This window comes from Triticum aestivum, chromosome 4A (assembly GCF_018294505.1).
Source record: "Triticum aestivum cultivar Chinese Spring chromosome 4A, IWGSC CS RefSeq v2.1, whole genome shotgun sequence".
NCBI lineage: Eukaryota > Viridiplantae > Streptophyta > Magnoliopsida > Poales > Poaceae > Triticum > Triticum aestivum.
This window is the reverse complement of record NC_057803.1, coordinates 582,994,809-583,013,640: the sequence shown is the minus strand read 5'-3', so window position 1 is coordinate 583,013,640 and position 18,832 is coordinate 582,994,809. Positions and strand designations below refer to the sequence as shown.

Here is an 18,832-nt window from a genome sequence, read left to right as displayed (position 1 = left end):
CCGGTCCGCTCGCGCCCGAGCAGCGCGAAAAATATTGTCGCCGCCGAAAGGCCCATCAATTATCGATGGCGGAATACCATGCTCGTTCCCGGCCTACTAGTCGTAGTCCTATCGTTTCCCTCGAAAAAAAAAAAGTCGTAGTCCTATCGTTTCCCTCAAAAAAAAAAAGTCGTAGTCCTATCGCGTGGTCGATCGCGTCGCGGGGGCCAGGTGAGGTGAGGTGAGGGGGGAACAGGGGGATAAAAAATCTGGGCGGGGCGGGGTGGGGATTGGTCGGCGCCAGCTCCCCCGCGCACCCGCAACGTGGGCCCCACCCCTGTCTGTCCCCTTCTCCTTTCTGCCCCTGCCCCTCTGGTACCGGTACCCGTGCCTCTCCTCCCTTTCCCCCTGCCTTGGCTCCCTCCCTCCCTCCTCGCTCTGATCGTGATCTCCCTGGGCTGGGCTAGACGCGGATCGGAATCGGATGGGCGTGGCCTCCTCCGCGCGGTCTCCCCGGCCAGCGGCGTGCTGCGGATGAGCTCCTCCTCCTCCTTCCGGCGAGCTGAGGTACCTGCCTGCTCTGGTTCCCAGGCGCTCCCTGACTCGCTTGCGATTGGGGGAGCTTCGGGCTCGCGGCTCGGCGGGAGGGCGTGCATGCGTGCCCAGTTTCTAGCTTGAATTCAGCCGGTTCCGGGTTCCCCTGCTTTTATTTGGCGGGCTGCCAGTTGGACGATGATACACTCAGTGGTGACTCTACTTATTACTTTGCGGCGGCGTTTCTCAGTTTTGCCGCGAATTGGACTGGCTGCCTGGTTGCTGCAAAGGGGCCTTTTGTGATCTGAGGCTCCTTTCTCGTCCACAGATAACTGTAACTTTTTTATAGCCTTTCTTGCTTGTAGGTAGCATAACCGTTGTCAAACATGTTTGACGCTCTGCTTTACTATTTGTTTTACCGACGATTCGATGATAGATGCCCAAGTGATGTGACGTGTCTGCCGCGCGCCTATTAGAATGTTTGCGCCGGGGCACCAGTAGCAGTAGAATTCTCCTTCTGTGTTACTGCTGTATTGGTTTGACTATTACTAGAGTACTAGCTAGTAATACAATTCTTCTTCTGTGTTACTACTACTAGTACTGTATTTGTTTGACTAGTACACATGCTTCTCCCAACAAAGACAAAGCGCCCATTGCTTGACAGCTTCCTCTGCTTTGTTTCAGGCCATCTAGAGCGATATTTGTGTGGCTTCTCAGCTATTCCTGTGGACCTTGACATGGCCGGCGCAGAGACAAGCAACGGGAACGCCCAGAGGTGTGCTAACTCACATTTCTAATATTGGCCTGCCTTACTATTTTGGTACAAATAGCAAGTGTTTCTTCAGTGCTTTCCCTGAATACTGAAACCCGCATTAAAATGAGAGCCTGATTTGCAGCTGCACGATACACCATTAATTGAATTATTGTTACTAGATTTATTTATACAATTCATTTTCAGGAACTACTTGGTATAGAAATTTGAATACATGTAATGGATTGTTGCTTTTAGCCTGATTCTTTTCTTCTGATTTTTATTTTTGCGGCTATTCTTTTCTTCTGATTAGGGGGGATACCCTTCCAAATGGAGACGTCTATGTGGGCAACTTCGATGGGTTAGTGCCTCATGGAATGGGGAAGTATATGTGGACGGATGGGTCCCTTTATGACGGCGAGTGGGATAAAAGCAAAATGACGGGGAGAGGAATGATCCAGTGGCCTTCAGGCGCATCCTATGAAGGCGACTTCCGCGGAGGTTTCATCGACGGAACAGGCACTTTCAAGGGGGTCGACGGCTCGGTTTACAAAGGTTCCTGGAGGATGAACAAAAAGCAGGGAATGGGGACAATGGTTTACTCCAACTCTGACAGTTATGAAGGTTTGTGGAACGAGGGTTTACCGGATGGATATGGTAAATACACATGGGCTGCTGGCAACATCTACATTGGAAGCTGGAAATCAGGTAGCATGAACGGCCGAGGCGTAATGCAGTGGATAAATGGTGATACTCTTGACTGTAATTGGCTCAGTGGGCTGGCTCATGGCAAAGGCTACTGCAAATACGCATCAGGAGCATGTTACATTGGTACATGGGACAGGGGAGTCAAGGATGGCCATGGCATATTTTATCAACCAGGAAGTAAAATACCTTGTAACCTTGAAGTTTCTGAGTGTGCAACAGATAATGATGGTACAAGTGCTTCAAGTTCTAGTAATGAAAAGGTCAAAGTTGGACTGTTGTTTCTATTGCAAAACCTGTGCAACAAATGGGGGCTACGTAGGTTTTTTCATCGTCCCAGGCGCATTTCAAATGGCACAACACCAATTTTTGTTGATGATTCTGGAAATCACTTACCACAAGATCCACCCAATAAATCCTTGTCAAGTAAGGAGCATTTACAAAACAGTGATGTTCATAAGGATTTGGTCTACGAACGGGAATATATACAAGGAGTGCTTATCTCCGAACAGCCAAAAGGCAAACATTCTGGAATGTTGGACAGCGGTGAAACACAGGAAAATACCTGGCAAAAACAAGAAAGAGGGCCAATGGAGACTATTTACAAGGGCCACAGGAGCTATTTTCTAATGCTTAATTTGCAACTCGGCATCAGGTGAGCGCTGACTAGCATCAATCTGTCGCTGCAAGTTTCTGTGTCATCTGAACTTAGCCACAGGAATCTACCTTATGTTTTTCTTTTTTGCATAGTGCGTATATATGTTTAAGGCTGGCACACCCTGTTTAAATGAAGTAAGCTATGTAAGTAGGAATGAGTACTTGTAGATCTCAGGCACCAGAGTAACAAACACTTATTAATTCAAGCGCAGTATTACTGCCTGAAAGATCAGCATTCAGTAGTCAGTTCAGTGCAAAAGATTAACAAGTGGTCATAGTTTTTCTTATTTGAGTACAAAAAAGTAGTTTCTTCTTTTGAGGAAAGAGGTCAATACTGGCTCCAGATAATCAATATGGTCCATGTTGTATAAAGGAATATTTTATCTTTGAGGAAAATGTATAATAAACTAATGTAACTTATAGTATTCCATACATGAGCATTTTCCATTTTGGTAATAAAACAATCGTTCACAAATGCTTGTCACTGTCACATTTTCTTGGCATGTGTTCCAACACCACATCTATTAAGTACTATATGCCTATACCCATCAAACCATCTCTTTAATTCCACTGCTTTGTTGTTTGTTCGAGTTATTTTTGCTATCAGATGTTCCATTAGTCAAATCATCATTTCGTTTAGTGATGTTCCATTAGCTACTGATTGACCAGACAACAATGATTTTCAGGTATACCGTGGGTAAAATCACCCCTGTACCTTTACGTGAAGTTCGTTCAAATGATTTTGGACCTAGGGCCCGGATAATAATGTACTTCCCTTGTGAAGGCTCGCAGTATACCCCTCCACACTGCTCTGTCAATTTCTTTTGGAAAGATTATTGTCCTATGGTCTTCCGGTACGTCTCTTTCCAATTTGCAAAGTGTACATTAATTTATAATTACTAGTGCACTCTTATTATTTCCTCTGATTGGATTTTAAATCTATGTCTCACTCATCCACAGTTAAATATTTGTGTGCTTCTCCCTGGTTCACCATTCCCTAACTGACGTAGAAAATGATGAAGGAATTAATTTGAATGTATAATTCATCATCTGAACTAAGAAGAAGCAGAAGGGTTAGACACCCTGTTTCTATAAGCACAAAAAATAGTACTAAATCTCAAACAAATAAGTTGCCGCCGTTCCAGAAACAAGCGAGAAACTCATGGTCACAACATTCATGAAGTTTTCTTATAAAATGTTCATGAAGTACTGTGGCTGGTCGGAAGGAGACACAGCATAAAGACCGCCACTCATGCTGAAGTGTGTGCCACGAATAATAGTTTGCACATTTCTAACTGTTTCACAATTCAACTGTTTTTGTTTATTCAGAGTATAAACTGTAATAGTGCATGTATCATATTTGTTGAAACAATGCCGGATGACACAGACTGAAGAAAAAATTCCATCAACCCTGAACCTTGATAGTGTCTTCTGCTTTCTTTGATTTTCTCCAAAGATAATCATTTTCTAAGTAACAAACCTATGAATCATTTTCTAAGTGACAAACCTATGTTTGCTAGGAATCTTCGGGAAATGTTTCATATTGATGCCGCAGATTACATGATGTCCATATGTGGGGGTGATAGTCTAAAGGAGCTTTCTTCACCTGGGAAAAGTGGCAGTATTTTCTATCTTTCCCAGGACGAACGATTTGTTATAAAAACATTGAGAAAAAGTGAACTGAAGGTATGGTCCTTAAGATTTTTTATGAGTATGTTTTCCCTGTTTACATTTGCAACCAGGAATTCTGTTTCTTGCAGTAATTAAAATATGAATAAACGGTAAAAGTGAGCTTTACCGCCGAAAAAAAACTGTCTCCCTTGTTGAGTGATAAGATATGCCTACTGCAGATTGGTTTGATGTAATACGTCCTGCAGATACTGTTGAAGATGCTTCCAAAATATTACAATCATGTCAAAGCTTATGATAATACTCTCATTACGAAATTTTTTGGCGTGCACAGGATTACGCTAAAAGCTGGAAAAAAGGTACATGGTCATATTTTTGGTGCACTATTGTAGTTCAGATCATATGCATTTGCCATAGTTATTGCCATCTATGGTGCTATTGCAGGTCCGTTTTGTTGTGATGGGTAATATGTTCTGCACTGAGCTGCGAATTCACCGTAAGTACGACTTGAAGGGATCTACACAGGGCCGGTCAACAAAAAAGCAAAAAATTAATGAGAACACAACATTAAAGGATCTTGACCTAGCACATGCATTTCATGTTGATAAATCGTGGAGGCAAGCGCTTTTCAGGTAGGCTGTTCCTTCGTTGATCTGTATATTTTCCATATTTCTATAGTTTATTTTCTTGTTTTGTCTGTGGTGGTAGCTTTAAGAGTTCACAACCCTTATATTTTACGACTTCACATTTTAGAAATTTGTTCCAATGGGTCCCTGTACATACCAAAGAAAGTACTCCTAAATGATATGAATTAAATTGCTACTTCAGCCCCTGAATCTCTGTATCTACCGATTGTTTACTACTATTTTATGAAAAACTATTTTTTTCTCAATATAAGACGCACGCACATGGTAGGTCTTTGATCTTTATTTTTGTATTGTTTGGATGGATGAGGGATATTAAAAAGAGAAAACATTATGTGTGCAAGTACTAGCAAGGAACCCTTGTGTTGCCGCCGATTAAAAGAATCATACTACATGTTTCCAAGAGTAATTATTTATTTAATCGAGGTGTTGCTCAGCGCATGCATAAAATTGATGGTAGATTGGGTGTATGGAATCTCTGTAGTTGAGCTTGACATATTACTGCACCATTTCTGCTGTATTGTTTTTTCTGGAACCAGTTTCAAACATAGGAAACCATCGTTGCTTATGAAACCTTGAAATCTCCTTTTAGGACATGAAGCGTTGAACATTAATAAACATATGATTCAACAATTGACAATTTGATGATAAGTGCAAACTGCTAACTACTTTTGTCAACCGATTTTCAGGCAGATAGCTCTTGATAGTATGTTCCTGGAATCCCAATCGATTATTGACTATAGCATGCTATTGGGAATCCATTTCAGAGCCCCCAATCACTTGAAGACTGCCACGTCACATCAGAATACACTCGAAAGCAGTGGAATTACGTCTGCAATGGATTGTATGTACCCAGTACCCTACCTCAAGTACAGATGAGTAGTATTTATGTTCCTCTAAAATGGTGAACTTTCCTTAAATCGGAAGTTGAAACAGATTGCACGCTTGTACACTCTGTTTTGTTTCTTAGTCTCATTGGATTGGTATCAATTCCCTACCTTCAGCTTTTGGCTTCCTTCTATTGCCTAAGAGTGATAGTTTGTCTTTTTTTTTACCTTAATCAGGTAACGTGCCACTGCATTGTGAGGATGCGAACTCCTCAAAGGGATTTCTTCTAGTTGCTCACGAGCCAGGTACGACCGTAGGCGGTTCCCACATCAGAGGGAGCATGGTTAGAGCATCAGAAGGTGGTTACGAAGAAGTCGATCTTGTTCTGCCAGACACCGGCAGGTAGATCTTCTTAACTTCATCTAAAATATTCTACAGTTTTACCCAATACTTGGACATATGTTGCTGCACTGTCCCGAGTCCGTGAATTCAAGTGTTAACGAAAAAGGTTATACTTCCGTTTTATGCTCTTATTTTTCTGAAAGTTACTTTTTTGAGTTGTATTTTTCTGAAAGTTAAAAGTCCTGCATGGTTAAAAAACTTACAATAACCAAGACAAGTCGTGTTTCTGATTCCTGTGACGTCTATATTCAGGTTCCGTGTGCAGCTAGGGGTGAACATGCCGGCCCGAGCTCGGAAATTGCTGGAAAGCACGGACGCGGTCGAGGAGTACGACGTTGTGCTCTACCTCGGCATCATAGACATACTGCAGGAGTACAACACGTCCAAGAGGGTAGAGCATGCGGTCAAATCGCTCAAGTTCGACCCCCTTTCGATATCATCTGTTGATCCGAACTTGTATTCGAAACGATTCGTTAGTTTCTTGGAGAGGGTTTTCCCTGAGCAAGACTAAAATAGAGAGGACATGAACGGTACATAGCAGTAATGGGTATTTTTGTTTTCTGGTTGTTGTTTTTGTTGTAAAGAATGAACATATTCTTCACTGGAAATACTCGATAGGCAAACATATAGTTCTTGTGCAGCTCCACAAAAGTTATTATACTGGTGATTATTTCCCCTTCTGTATGTCACGTGCCAGAAAGTGGCTATGAAATGCGCCTCCGTGGAGCCTTTCCCGTCAGCTGTGTTCGTCTCCTCGGCAATCTCCGCTGCTTCTTTGAACTAACTGTGAGTCTGTGACTCGTGGGTGAGGGCATGATCAGAAAAGGCCCAATGGTTTCCTTGCTTTATTTGTTTCTTTATTGTTGTTATCGTCGTGCATCTTTGAACTAACTAAGTACTAGTACTAGAGAATAATTTTATGGACTTTCAGATCAAACTAAGTTAAGTACTCCCTAATTTAATATAACATTTATCAGCGACAATTAATATAGATCGGAGGGAGTACTAAAGAATAATTTTATTGACTTTCAGATCAGCCAATTTCCTCCACTCTGTCTGAACTGTTCTAAAATATATACTTTTGTAGTTGCAATACTGCCCTGCCCTGCCCGGCAGTTTATTTTTCTCATTGTTTATTATTCACCAGACACGAACTAGGGGTAGTATAATACTCTACGCCACCACTGACTCTAGGGGCCAGAGCTGAATTAAGCTAAAAGTACTACGCTGTTCTTCACAAGATTGTTTATTCCATTTGCTAATTAACTTCACCGCTACGTTGTTATTCATCTTCACACTATCATTCGAGAGCACACCGTGCCTTCTACGTACATGTGCAGGACTGCAACTATATAAACACATTGCATTCCACACATTCTCGACAGACCAACCCACCAGCAACTAAGCACTAATCGAGCACATCATGGCCATCCCCAAGGGTTTTCTTCTTGCCATGCTAGGCTGCATCTGCTTATGCAGCAGTGCTGTTATGTCAGCTCGCGAGCTCAACGAGAGGCATGAGCAGTGGATGGCGAAGTTCAACCGCGTTTACAAGGACGGCACCGAGAAGGAACATCGGTATGAGGTGTTCAAGGCCAACGTTGCCTTCATCGAGTCGTTCAACGCCGGAAACCACAAGTTCTGGCTCGGTGTCAACCAGTTTACCGACCTCACCAATGATGAGTTCAAGGCAACCAAGACCAACAAGGGCCTCAAGAGGAGCGGTAGCCAGGCTCCAACCGGGTTCAAGTACAACAATGTCAGCACCGATGCACTTCCAGCCGCTGTTGATTGGAGAACCAAGGGTGCCGTTACTCCTATCAAAGACCAAGGCCAATGTGGTAAGCAAATTTTTGTAGTACTCCCTTTGTTTATTTTTGGTTCGCATATTAGGTTTGTCTTAAGTCAAACTTTCTGAAGTTTGGCCAAGTTTATATATCATGTTCCCATGATAACTGAAATCACACTAAGGACAACACTATTATTGCAGGCTGCTGCTGGGCCTTTTCAGCTGTGGCCGCAACCGAAGGCATTGTGAAGTTGAGCTCCGGGAAGCTAGTCTCTCTGTCGGAACAAGAGCTAGTTGACTGTGACGTTCATGGTGTTGATCAGGGTTGTGAGGGTGGTGAGATGGACGATGCCTTCAAGTTCATCATCAAGAATGGCGGCCTCACCACCGAGGCCAACTACCCCTACACGGCACAAGACGGACAATGCAAGACAAGCATTGCAAGCAACAATGTTGCAACCATCAAGGGCTACGAGGATGTGCCCGCCAACGACGAATCTTCTCTTATGAAAGCCGTGGCTAACCAGCCTGTGTCAGTAGCTGTGGACGGAGGGGATGTCATATTTCAACATTACTCCGGCGGGGTAATGACCGGCTCATGTGGGACTGATTTGGACCATGGCATAGCAGCTATTGGATATGGCATGACAAGTGACGGAACTAAGTATTGGCTACTGAAAAACTCATGGGGCACGACATGGGGCGAGAGTGGGTACCTCAGAATGGAGAAGGATATTTCTGACAAGAGTGGTATGTGTGGCTTGGCCATGCAACCTTCCTACCCCACCGAGTAGAGGAAGTACATTGCCACATATAGTTACAAATACTGCTGAAATATACATACTTTTGTCTATATGTATGCACCTTCCATTACACTACCTTGGTTGTTGTTTGTAAAGTCGTGAATGTTCTGTCAATATATATAAAGAAGACGGATGACTTCAAGCTTAATACTCTATGAGGATGTTTACGCTGAAACCCATCTTGTTTGAATCCAATCATTAATTGGAACATTTTTTTTCCAGAATGAGAGAATGTTCCTGATCTTTGGATCGATGAATGTGCACAACCATCTACTACAGAATGTTAATACATAGTATTTCACTACACTAAAAAGGTACAACAATACACAACAATTCGTACCACTCATGATTCCACTACTAGGCCGTCACTCATATCTGCTAAATAAAGCTCGAACTACCATCTTCAAGCGGCTCCATCCAAAATCTGAATACCTTGTGCTTTTCACACGCTGCAGTAAAGCACATATAATAACCAAAAGAAATTCAAAAATCTCACTTTTGAGGGTGTCTATTTCTTTTTCTTTCTTTATTTTTGATCTTGAAACCATAGGAGAGGCTCCTACTGTGCTATATTAAATATAGGGTGACTTTACATGATAGTACAAGGTATTGATGGGAGTCCTCAAGGAAGGAAGAAACTAAAGAAGTACTAGCAGAAAGAAAAACCTAAGTGTTTAAGATTTGTAAGGAGATCAAGCAGGGATTATAAAATTACAAAGAACGAGCTAACTGAGTAATGTAGTCCCAAAAAGCTTTGTCCACTCTATATTTTAGCCAGAGAAGATCTGACTTGGTCCTCTCTCTCCAAGCGGCCAAAGTAGGATTGATGTGCCTGAAAATGAAGTTGTTTCGCTCTTTCCAAATATTCCAGGCAACAATACCCACAATCTCAAAAAGTAAGTCTCCAAAGAAGCTCTGTTTAACAGCTTGGATGGCCTCAATCCGCGTTTGATTCGGACTCCATGAAATTCCAACTTTCAGCCAACAAGCCACACTAAACGGACACGCGATGATCAAATGGTCAATTGTCTTTTTGGTTCCAGGGTGTCTATTTTTTACAAAATATGGCCGAGGTAGCATTAATCAACACGCTAGGTAGGTCAAACCTGGGTTGGACCTGTGCATTTTCATACTTACTACAGGCTGACGCGCGCTTTGTCATCCTGTTCTTCGGTCAAGAGTTTAGGTTTTTTATGGAGGTTATTACGAGCGGTTGCTTCATTGTGTGTTTAACCTGAGTCAGACCGGTTTTTAATTATGTTGTTATTTTTTTTGTTGTCTACGCTCTTATACAGTAGAGGCAGTATCTGTTGTACGAGGTGGGCTGAGTTGTTCTGTGTCTGGCTGTGCAATTCTTACATGCAATATATAACGGTCCAAGAAGGTCGAATGGTTTCTTTGCTTCATTGTTTCTTTATTGTTGTTATCGTCATGCATCTTTGAACTAACTAAGTACTAGAGAATAATTTTATGGACTTTAGGTCAAACTAAGTTAAGTACTCCCTGACTTAGTATAACATTTTACTAAATCATATAGATTGACGGGAGTACTAGAGAATAATTTATTGACTTTCAGATCAGCCAAACTCCTCCGCTCTGTCTGGACTGTTCTAAAATATATACTTTCGTAGCTGCAATATTGCCCTGCCCCGCCGGGCAGTTTATTTTTCTCGGTTTTAATTTTTCACCAGGCAGGAACTAGGGGTAGTACTATAATACTCGATGCCACCGTTGACTCCAGGGGCCAGAGCTGAATTAAGTTAAAAGTACTACTCATATCCACAATCACAAGATTATTTATTCCATCTGCTAATTAACTTCACCGCTACGTTGTTATTCATCTTCACACTATCATTCGAGAGCACACCGTGCCTTCTACGTACATGTGCAGGACTGCAGCTATATAAACACATTGCATTCCACACATTCTCGACAGACCAAACCACCAGCAACTAAGCACTAATCGAGCACATCATGGCCATCCCCAAGGGTTTTCTTCTTGCCATTCTAGGCTGCATCTGCTTATGCAGCAGTGCTGTTATGTCAGCTCGCGAGCTCAACGACGCGACCATGGTGGAGAGGCATGAGCAGTGGATGGCGAAGTTCAACCGCGTTTACAAGGACGGCACCGAGAAGGCACATCGGTATGAGGTGTTCAAGGCCAACGTTGCCTTCATCGAGTCGTTCAACGCCGGAAACCACAAGTTCTGGCTCGGTGTCAACCAGTTTACCGACCTCACCAATGATGAGTTCAAGGCAACCAAGACCAACAAGGGCCTCAAGAGGAGCGGTAGCCAGGCTCCAACCGGGTTCAAGTACAACAATGTCAGCACCGATGCACTTCCAGCCGCTGTTGATTGGAGAACCAAGGGTGCCGTTACTCCTATCAAAGACCAAGGCCAATGTGGTAAGCAAATTTTTGTAGTACTCCCTTTGTTTATTTTTGGTTCGCATATTAGGTTTGTCTTAAGTCACACTTTCTGAAGTTTGGCCAAGTTTATATATCATGTTCCCAATATAACTGAAATCACACTAAGGACAACACTATTATTGCAGGCTGCTGCTGGGCCTTTTCAGCTGTGGCCGCAACCGAAGGCATTGTGAAGTTGAGCTCCGGGAAGCTAGTCTCTCTGTCGGAACAAGAGCTAGTTGACTGTGACGTTCATGGTGTTAATCAGGGTTGTGAGGGTGGTGAGATGGACGATGCCTTCAAGTTCATCATCAAGAATGGCGGCCTCACCACCGAGGCCAACTACCCCTACACGGCACAAGACGAACAATGCAAGACAAGCATTGCAAGCAACAGTGTTGCAACCATCAAGGGCTACGAGGATGTGCCCGCCAACGACGAATCTTCTCTTATGAAAGCCGTGGCTAACCAGCCTGTGTCAGTAGCTGTGGACGGAGGGGATGTCATATTTCAACATTACTCCGGCGGGGTAATGACCGGCTCATGTGGGACTGATTTGGACCATGGCATAGCAGCTGTTGGATATGGCATGACAAGTGACGGAACTAAGTATTGGCTACTGAAAAACTCATGGGGCACGACATGGGGCGAGAGTGGGTACCTCAGAATGGAGAAGGATATTTCTGACAAGAGTGGTATGTGTGGCTTGGCCATGCAACCTTCCTACCCCACCGAGTAGAGGAAGTACATTGCCACATATAGCTACAAATACTGCTGAAATATACATACTTTTGTCTATATATATATGCACCTTCCATTACACTACCTTGGTTGTTGTTTGTAAAGTCGTGAATGTTCTGTCAATATATATAAAGAAGACGGATGACTTCAAGCTTAATACTCTATGAGGATGTTTATGCTGAAACCCATCTTGTTTGAATCCAATCATTAATTGGAACATTTTTTTCCAGAATGAGAGAATGTTCCTGATCTTTGGATCAATGAATGTGCACAACCATCTTACTACAGAATGTTAATACATAGTATTTCACTACACTAAAAAGGTACAACAATACACAACAATTCGTACCACTCATGATTCCACTACTAGGCCGTCACTCATATCTGCTAAATAAAGCTCGAACTACCATCTTCAAGCGGCTCCATCCAAAATCTGAATACCTTATGCTTTTCACACGCTGCAGTAAAGCACATATAATAACCAAAAGAAATTCGAAAATCTCACTTTTGAGGGTGTCTATTTCTTTTTATTTATTTATTTTTGATCTTGAAACCATAGGAGAGGCTCCTACTGTGCTATATTAAATATAGGGTGACTTTACATGATAGTACAAGGTATTGATGGGAGTCCTCAAGGAAGGAAGAAACTAAAGAAGTACTAGCAGAAAGAAAAACCTAAGTGTTTAAGATTTGTAACGAGATCAAGCAGGGATTATAAAATTACAAAGAACGAGCTAACAGTGTAATGTAGTCCCAAAAAGCTTTGTCCACTCTATATTTGAGCCAGAGAAGATCTGACTTGGTCCTCTCTCTCCAAGCGGCCAAAGTAGGATTGATGTGCCTGAAAATGAAGTTGTTTCGCTCTTTCCAAATATTCCAGGCAACAATACCCACAATCTCAAAAAGTAAGTCTCCGAAGAAGCTCTGTTTAACAGCTTGGATGGCCTCAATCCGCGTTTGATTCGGACTCCATGAAATTCCAACTTTCAGCCAACAAGCCACACTAAACGGACACGCGATGATCAAATGGTCAATTGTCTTTTTGGTTCCAGGGTGTCTATTTTTTTTACAAAATATGGCCGAGGTAGCATTAATCAACACGCTAGGTAGGTCAAACCTGGGTTGGACCTGTGCATTTTCATACTTACTACAGGCTGACACACGCTTTGTCATCCTGTTCTTCGGTCAAGAGTTTAGGTTTTTTATGGAGGTTATTACGAGCGGTTGCTTCACTGTGTGTTTAAATTGAGTTAGACCGGTTTTTAATTATGTTGTTGTTATTTCTTTGTTGTCTAAGCTCTTATACAGTAGAGGCAGTATCTGTTGTATGAGGTGGGCTGAGTTGTTCTGTGTCTGGCTGTGCAATTCTTACATGCAATATATAACGGTCCAAAAAGGTCGAATGGTTTCTTTGCTTCATTGTTTCTTTATTGTTGTTATCGTCATGCATCTTTGAACTAACTAAGTACGTGAGAATAATTTTATGGACTTTAGGTCAAACTAAGTTAAGTACCCCCCGATTTAGTATAACATTTTACTAAATCATATAGATTGACGGGAGTACTAGAGAATAATTTATTGACTTTCAGATCAGCCAAACTCCTCCGCTCTGTCTGGACTGTTCTAAAATATATACTTTCATAGCTGCAATATTGCCCTGCCCCGCCCGACAGTTTATTTTTCTCGTTTTTAATTTTTCACCAGGCAGGAACTAGGGGTAGTACTATAATACTCGACGCCACCGTTGACTCCAGGGGCCAGAGCTGAATTAAGTTAAAAGTACTACTCGTACCCACAATCACAAGATTATTTATTCCATCTACTAATTAACTTCACCGCTACGTTGTTATTCATCTTCACACTATCATTCGAGAGCACACCATGCCTTCTACGTACATGTGCAGGACTGCAGCTATATAAACACATTGCATTCCACACATTCTCGACAGACCAAACCACCAGCAACTAAGCACTAATCAAGCACATCATGGCCATCCCCAAGGGTTTTCTTCTTGCCATTCTAGGCTGCATCTGCTTATGCAGCAGTGCTGTTATGTCAGCTCGCGAGCTCAACGACGCGACCATGGTGGAGAGGCACGAGCAGTGGATGGCGAAGTTCAACCGCGTTTACAAGGACGGCACCGAGAAGGCACATCGGTATGAGGTGTTCAAGGCCAACGTTGCCTTCATCGAGTCGTTCAACGCCGGAAACCACAAGTTCTGGCTCAGTGTCAACCAGTTTACCGACCTCACCAATGATGAGTTCAAGGCAACCAAGACCAACAAGGGCCTCAAGAGGAGCGGTAGCCAGGCTCCAACCGGGTTCAAGTACAACAATGTCAGCACCGATGCACTTCCAGCCGCTGTTGATTGGAGAACCAAGGGTGCCGTTACTCCTATCAAAGACCAAGGCCAATGTGGTAAGCAAATTTTTGTAGTACTCCCTTTGTTTATTTTTGGTTCGCATATTAGGTTTGTCTTAAGTCAAACTTTCTGAAGTTTGGCCAAGTTTATATATCATGTTCCCATGATAACTGAAATCACACTAAGGACAACACTATTATTGCAGGCTGCTGCTGGGCCTTTTCAGCTGTGGCCGCAACCGAAGGCATTGTGAAGTTGAGCTCCGGGAAGCTAGTCTCTCTGTCGGAACAAGAGCTAGTTGACTGTGACGTTCCTGGTGTTGATCAGGGTTGTGTGGGTGGTGAGATGGACGATGCCTTCAAGTTCATCATCAAGAATGGCGGCCTCACCACCGAGGCCAACTACCCCTACACGGCATAAGACGGACAATGCAAGACAAGCATTGCAAGCAACAGTGTTGCAACCATCAAGGGCTACGAGGATGTGCCCGCCAACGACGAATCTTCTCTTATGAAAGCCGTGGCTAACCAGCCTGTGTCAGTAGCTGTGGACGGAGGGGATGTCATATTTCAACATTACTCCGGCGGGGTAATGACCGGCTCATGTGGGACTGATTTGGACCATGGCATAGCAGCTATTGGATATGGCATGACAAGTGACGGAACTAAGTATTGGCTACTGAAAAACTCATGGGGCACGACATGGGGCGAGAGTGGGTACCTCAGAATGGAGAAGGATATTTCTGACAAGAGTGGTATGTGTGGCTTGGCCATGCAACCTTCCTACCCCACCGAGTAGAGGAAGTACATTGCCACATATAGCTACAAATACTGCTGAAATATACATACTTTTGTCTATATATATATGCACCTTCCATTACACTACCTTGGTTGTTGTTTGTAAAGTCGTGAATGTTCTGTCAATATATATAAAGAAGACGGATGACTTCAAGCTTAATACTCTATGAGGATGTTTATGCTGAAACCCATCTTGTTTGAATCCAATCATTAATTGGAACATTTTTTTCCAGAATGAGAGAATGTTCCTGATCTTTGGATCAATGAATGTGCACAACCATCTTACTACAGAATGTTAATACATAGTATTTCACTACACTAAAAAGGTACAACAATACACAACAATTCGTACCACTCATGATTCCACTACTAGGCCGTCACTCATATCTGCTAAATAAAGCTCGAACTACCATCTTCAAGTGGCTCCATCCAAAATCTGAATACCTTATGCTTTTCACACGCTGCAGTAAAGCACATATAATAACCAAAAGAAATTCGAAAATCTCACTTTTGAGGGTGTCTATTTCTTTTTATTTATTTATTTTTGATCTTGAAACCATAGGAGAGGCTCCTACTGTGCTATATTAAATATAGGGTGACTTTACATGATAGTACAAGGTATTGATGGGAGTCCTCAAGGAAGGAAGAAACTAAAGAAGTACTAGCAGAAAGAAAAACCTAAGTGTTTAAGATTTGTAACGAGATCAAGCAGGGATTATAAAATTACAAAGAACGAGCTAACTGAGTAATGTAGTCCCAAAAAGCTTTGTCCACTCTATATTTCAGCCAGAGAAGATCTGACTTGGACCTCTCTCTCCAAGCGGCCAAAGTAGGATTGATGTGCCTGAAAATGAAGTTGTTTCGCTCTTTCCAAATATTCCAGGCAACAATACCCATAATCTCAAAAAGTAAGTCTCCGAAGAAGCTCTGTTTAACAGCTTGGATGGCGTCAATCCGCGTTTGATTCGGACTCCATGAAATTCCAACTTTCAGCCAACAAGCCACACAAAACGGACACGCGATGATCAAATGGTCAATTGTCTTTTTGGTTCCAGGGTGTCTATTTTTTACAAAATATGGCCGAGGTAGCATTAATCAACACGCTAGGTAGGTCAAACCTGGGTTGGACCTGTGCATTTTCATACTTACTACAGGCTGACGCGCGCTTTGTCATCCTGTTCTTCGGTCAAGAGTTTAGGTTTTTTATGGAGGTTATTACGAGCGGTTGCTTCATTGTGTGTTTAACCTGAGTTATACCGGTTTTTAATTATGTTGTTATTTTTTTGTTGTCTACGCTCTTATACAGTAGAGGCAGTATCTGTTGTACGAGGTGGGCTGAGTTGTTCTGTGTCTGGCTGTGCAATTCTTACATGCAATATATAACGGTCCAAGAAGGTCGAATGGTTTCTTTGCTTCATTGTTTCTTTATTGTTGTTATCGTCATGCATCTGTGAACTAACTAAGTACTAGAGAATAATTTTATGGACTTTAGGTCAAACTAAGTTCAGTACTCCCCGATTTAGTATAACATTTTACTAAATCATATAGATTGACGGGAGTACTAGAGAATAATTTATTGACTTTCAGATCAGCCAAACTCCTCCGCTCTGTCTGGACTGTTCTAAAATATGTACTTTCGTAGCTGCAATATTGCCCTGCCCCGCCCGGCAGTTTATTTTTCTCGTTTTTAATTTTTCACCAGGCAGGAACTAGGGGTAGTACTATAATACTCGACGCCACCGTTGACTCCAGGGGCCAGAGCTGAATTAAGTTAAAAGTACTACTCGTATCCACAATCACAAGATTATTTATTCCATCTGCTAATTAACTTCACTGCTACGTTGTTATTCATCTTCACACTATCATTCGAGAGCACACTGTGCCTTCTACGTACATGTGCAGGACTGCAGCTATATAAACACATTGCATTCCACACATTCTCGATAGACCAAACCACCAGCAACTAAGCACTAATCGAGCACATCATGGCCATCCCCAAGGGTTTTCTTCTTGCCATTCTAGGTTGCATCTGCTTATGCAGCAGTGCTGTTATGTCAGCTCATGAGCTCAACGACGCGACCATGGTGGAGAGGCATGAGCAGTGGATGGCGAAGTTCAACCGCGTTTACAAGGACGGCACCGAGAAGGCACATCGGTATGAGGTATTCAAGGCCAACGTTGCCTTCATCGAGTCGTTCAACGCCGGAAACCACAAGTTCTGGCTCGGTGTCAACCAGTTTACCGACCTCACCAATGATGAGTTCAAGGCAACCAAGACCAACAAGGGCCTCAAGAGGAGCGGTAGCCAGGCTCCAACCGGGTTCAAGTACAACAATGTCAGCACCGATGCACTTCCAGCCGCTGTTGATTGGAGAACCAAGGGTGCCGTTACTCCTATCAAAGACCAAGGCCAATGTGGTAAGAAAATTTTTGTAGTACTCCCTTTGTTTATTTTTGGTTCGCATATTAGGTTTGTCTTAAGTCAAACTTTCTGAAGTTTGGCCAAGTTTATATATCATGTTCCCATGATAACTGAAATCACACTAAGGACAACACTATTATTGCAGGCTGCTGCTGGGCCTTTTCAGCTGTGGCCGCAACCGAAGGCATTGTGAAGTTGAGCTCCGGGAAGCTAGTCTCTCTGTCGGAACAAGAGCTAGTTGACTGTGACGTTCATGGTGTTGATCAGGGTTGTGAGGGTGGTGAGATGGACGATGCCTTCAAGTTCATCATCAAGAATGGCGGCCTCACCACCGAGGCCAACTACCCCTACACGGCACAAGACGGACAATGCAAGACAAGCATTGCAAGCAACAATGTTGCAACCATCAAGGGCTACGAGGATGTGCCCGCCAACGACGAATCTTCTCTTATGAAAGCCGTGGCTAACCAGCCTGTGTCAGTAGCTGTGGACGGAGGGGATGTCATATTTCAACATTACTCCGGCGGGGTAATGACCGGCTCATGTGGGACTGATTTGGACCATGGCATAGCAGCTATTGGATATGGCATGACAAGTGACGGAACTAAGTATTGGCTACTGAAAAACTCATGGGGCACGACATGGGGCGAGAGTGGGTACCTCAGAATGGAGAAGGATATTTCTGACAAGAGTGGTATGTGTGGCTTGGCCATGCAACCTTCCTACCCCACCGAGTAGAGGAAGTACATTGCCACATATAGCTACAAATACTGCTGAAATATACATACTTTTGTCTATATGTATGCACCTTCCATTACACTACCTTGGTTGTTGTTTGTAAAGTCGTGAATGTTCTGTCAATATATATAAAGAAGACGGGTGACTTCAAGCTTAATACTCTATGAGGATGTTTATGCTGAAACCCATCTTGTTTGAATCCAATCATTAATTGGAACATTTTTTTCCAGAATGAGAGAATGTTCCTGATCTTTGGATCGATGAATGTGCACAACCATCTACTACAGAATGTTAATACATAGTATTTCACTACACTAAAAAGGTACAACAATACACAACAATTCGTACCACTCATGATTCCACTACTAGGCCATCACTCATATCTGCTAAATAAAGCTCGAACTACCATCTTCAAGTGGCTCCATCCAAAATCTGAATACCTTGTGCTTTTCACACGCTGCAGTAAAGCACATATAATAACCAAAAGAAATTCGAAAATATCACTTTTGAGGGTGTCTATTTCTTTTTCTTTCTTTATTTTTGATCTTGAAACCATAGGAGAGGCTCCTACTGTGCTATATTAAATATAGGGTGACTTTACATGATAGTACAAGGTATTGATGGGAGTCCTCAAGGAAG

General features: G+C 42.8%; 4 protein-coding genes and 1 pseudogene across 5 annotated transcripts; all 5 read left to right on the top strand.

Moving 5' to 3' along the window:
• Positions 1 to 255: 255 nt before the first annotated feature.
• Positions 256 to 6,789, top strand: LOC123087162 (phosphatidylinositol 4-phosphate 5-kinase 1). Of its 2 annotated transcripts, none has more exons than XM_044509079.1 (10): positions 256 to 546; positions 1,198 to 1,288; positions 1,578 to 2,624; positions 3,313 to 3,480; positions 4,147 to 4,312; positions 4,504 to 4,614; positions 4,700 to 4,887; positions 5,667 to 5,743; positions 5,964 to 6,129; positions 6,382 to 6,789. In XM_044509079.1, the coding sequence occupies exons 2-10, from the start codon at positions 1,251 to 1,253 to the stop codon at positions 6,638 to 6,640; spliced, it is 2,220 nt and encodes a 739-aa protein (XP_044365014.1). In that variant the 5' UTR covers positions 256 to 546; positions 1,198 to 1,250; the 3' UTR covers positions 6,641 to 6,789. The 2 variants fall into 2 exon arrangements, with proteins under 2 accessions (XP_044365014.1, XP_044365013.1); XM_044509078.1 differs by having other exon boundaries at positions 5,589 to 5,743.
• A 763-nt stretch (positions 6,790 to 7,552) lies between these two features.
• LOC123082382 (senescence-specific cysteine protease SAG39-like) lies at positions 7,553 to 8,712 on the top strand. Its single transcript, XM_044504722.1, has 2 exons — positions 7,553 to 7,970; positions 8,120 to 8,712. The coding sequence occupies exons 1-2, from the start codon at positions 7,553 to 7,555 to the stop codon at positions 8,710 to 8,712; spliced, it is 1,011 nt and encodes a 336-aa protein (XP_044360657.1).
• A 1,983-nt stretch (positions 8,713 to 10,695) lies between these two features.
• LOC123082380 (senescence-specific cysteine protease SAG39-like) lies at positions 10,696 to 11,870 on the top strand. The gene is made up of 2 exons (XM_044504721.1): positions 10,696 to 11,128; positions 11,278 to 11,870. The coding sequence occupies exons 1-2, from the start codon at positions 10,696 to 10,698 to the stop codon at positions 11,868 to 11,870; spliced, it is 1,026 nt and encodes a 341-aa protein (XP_044360656.1).
• Positions 11,871 to 13,859: 1,989 nt separating this feature from the next.
• Positions 13,860 to 15,034, top strand: LOC123082379 (senescence-specific cysteine protease SAG39-like; annotated as a pseudogene).
• Positions 15,035 to 17,018: 1,984 nt separating this feature from the next.
• LOC123082378 (senescence-specific cysteine protease SAG39-like) lies at positions 17,019 to 18,193 on the top strand. Its single transcript, XM_044504720.1, has 2 exons — positions 17,019 to 17,451; positions 17,601 to 18,193. Exons 1-2 carry the CDS (start codon positions 17,019 to 17,021, stop codon positions 18,191 to 18,193), a joined length of 1,026 nt encoding a protein of 341 aa, XP_044360655.1.
• The last annotated feature ends 639 nt before the right edge of the window (positions 18,194 to 18,832 follow it).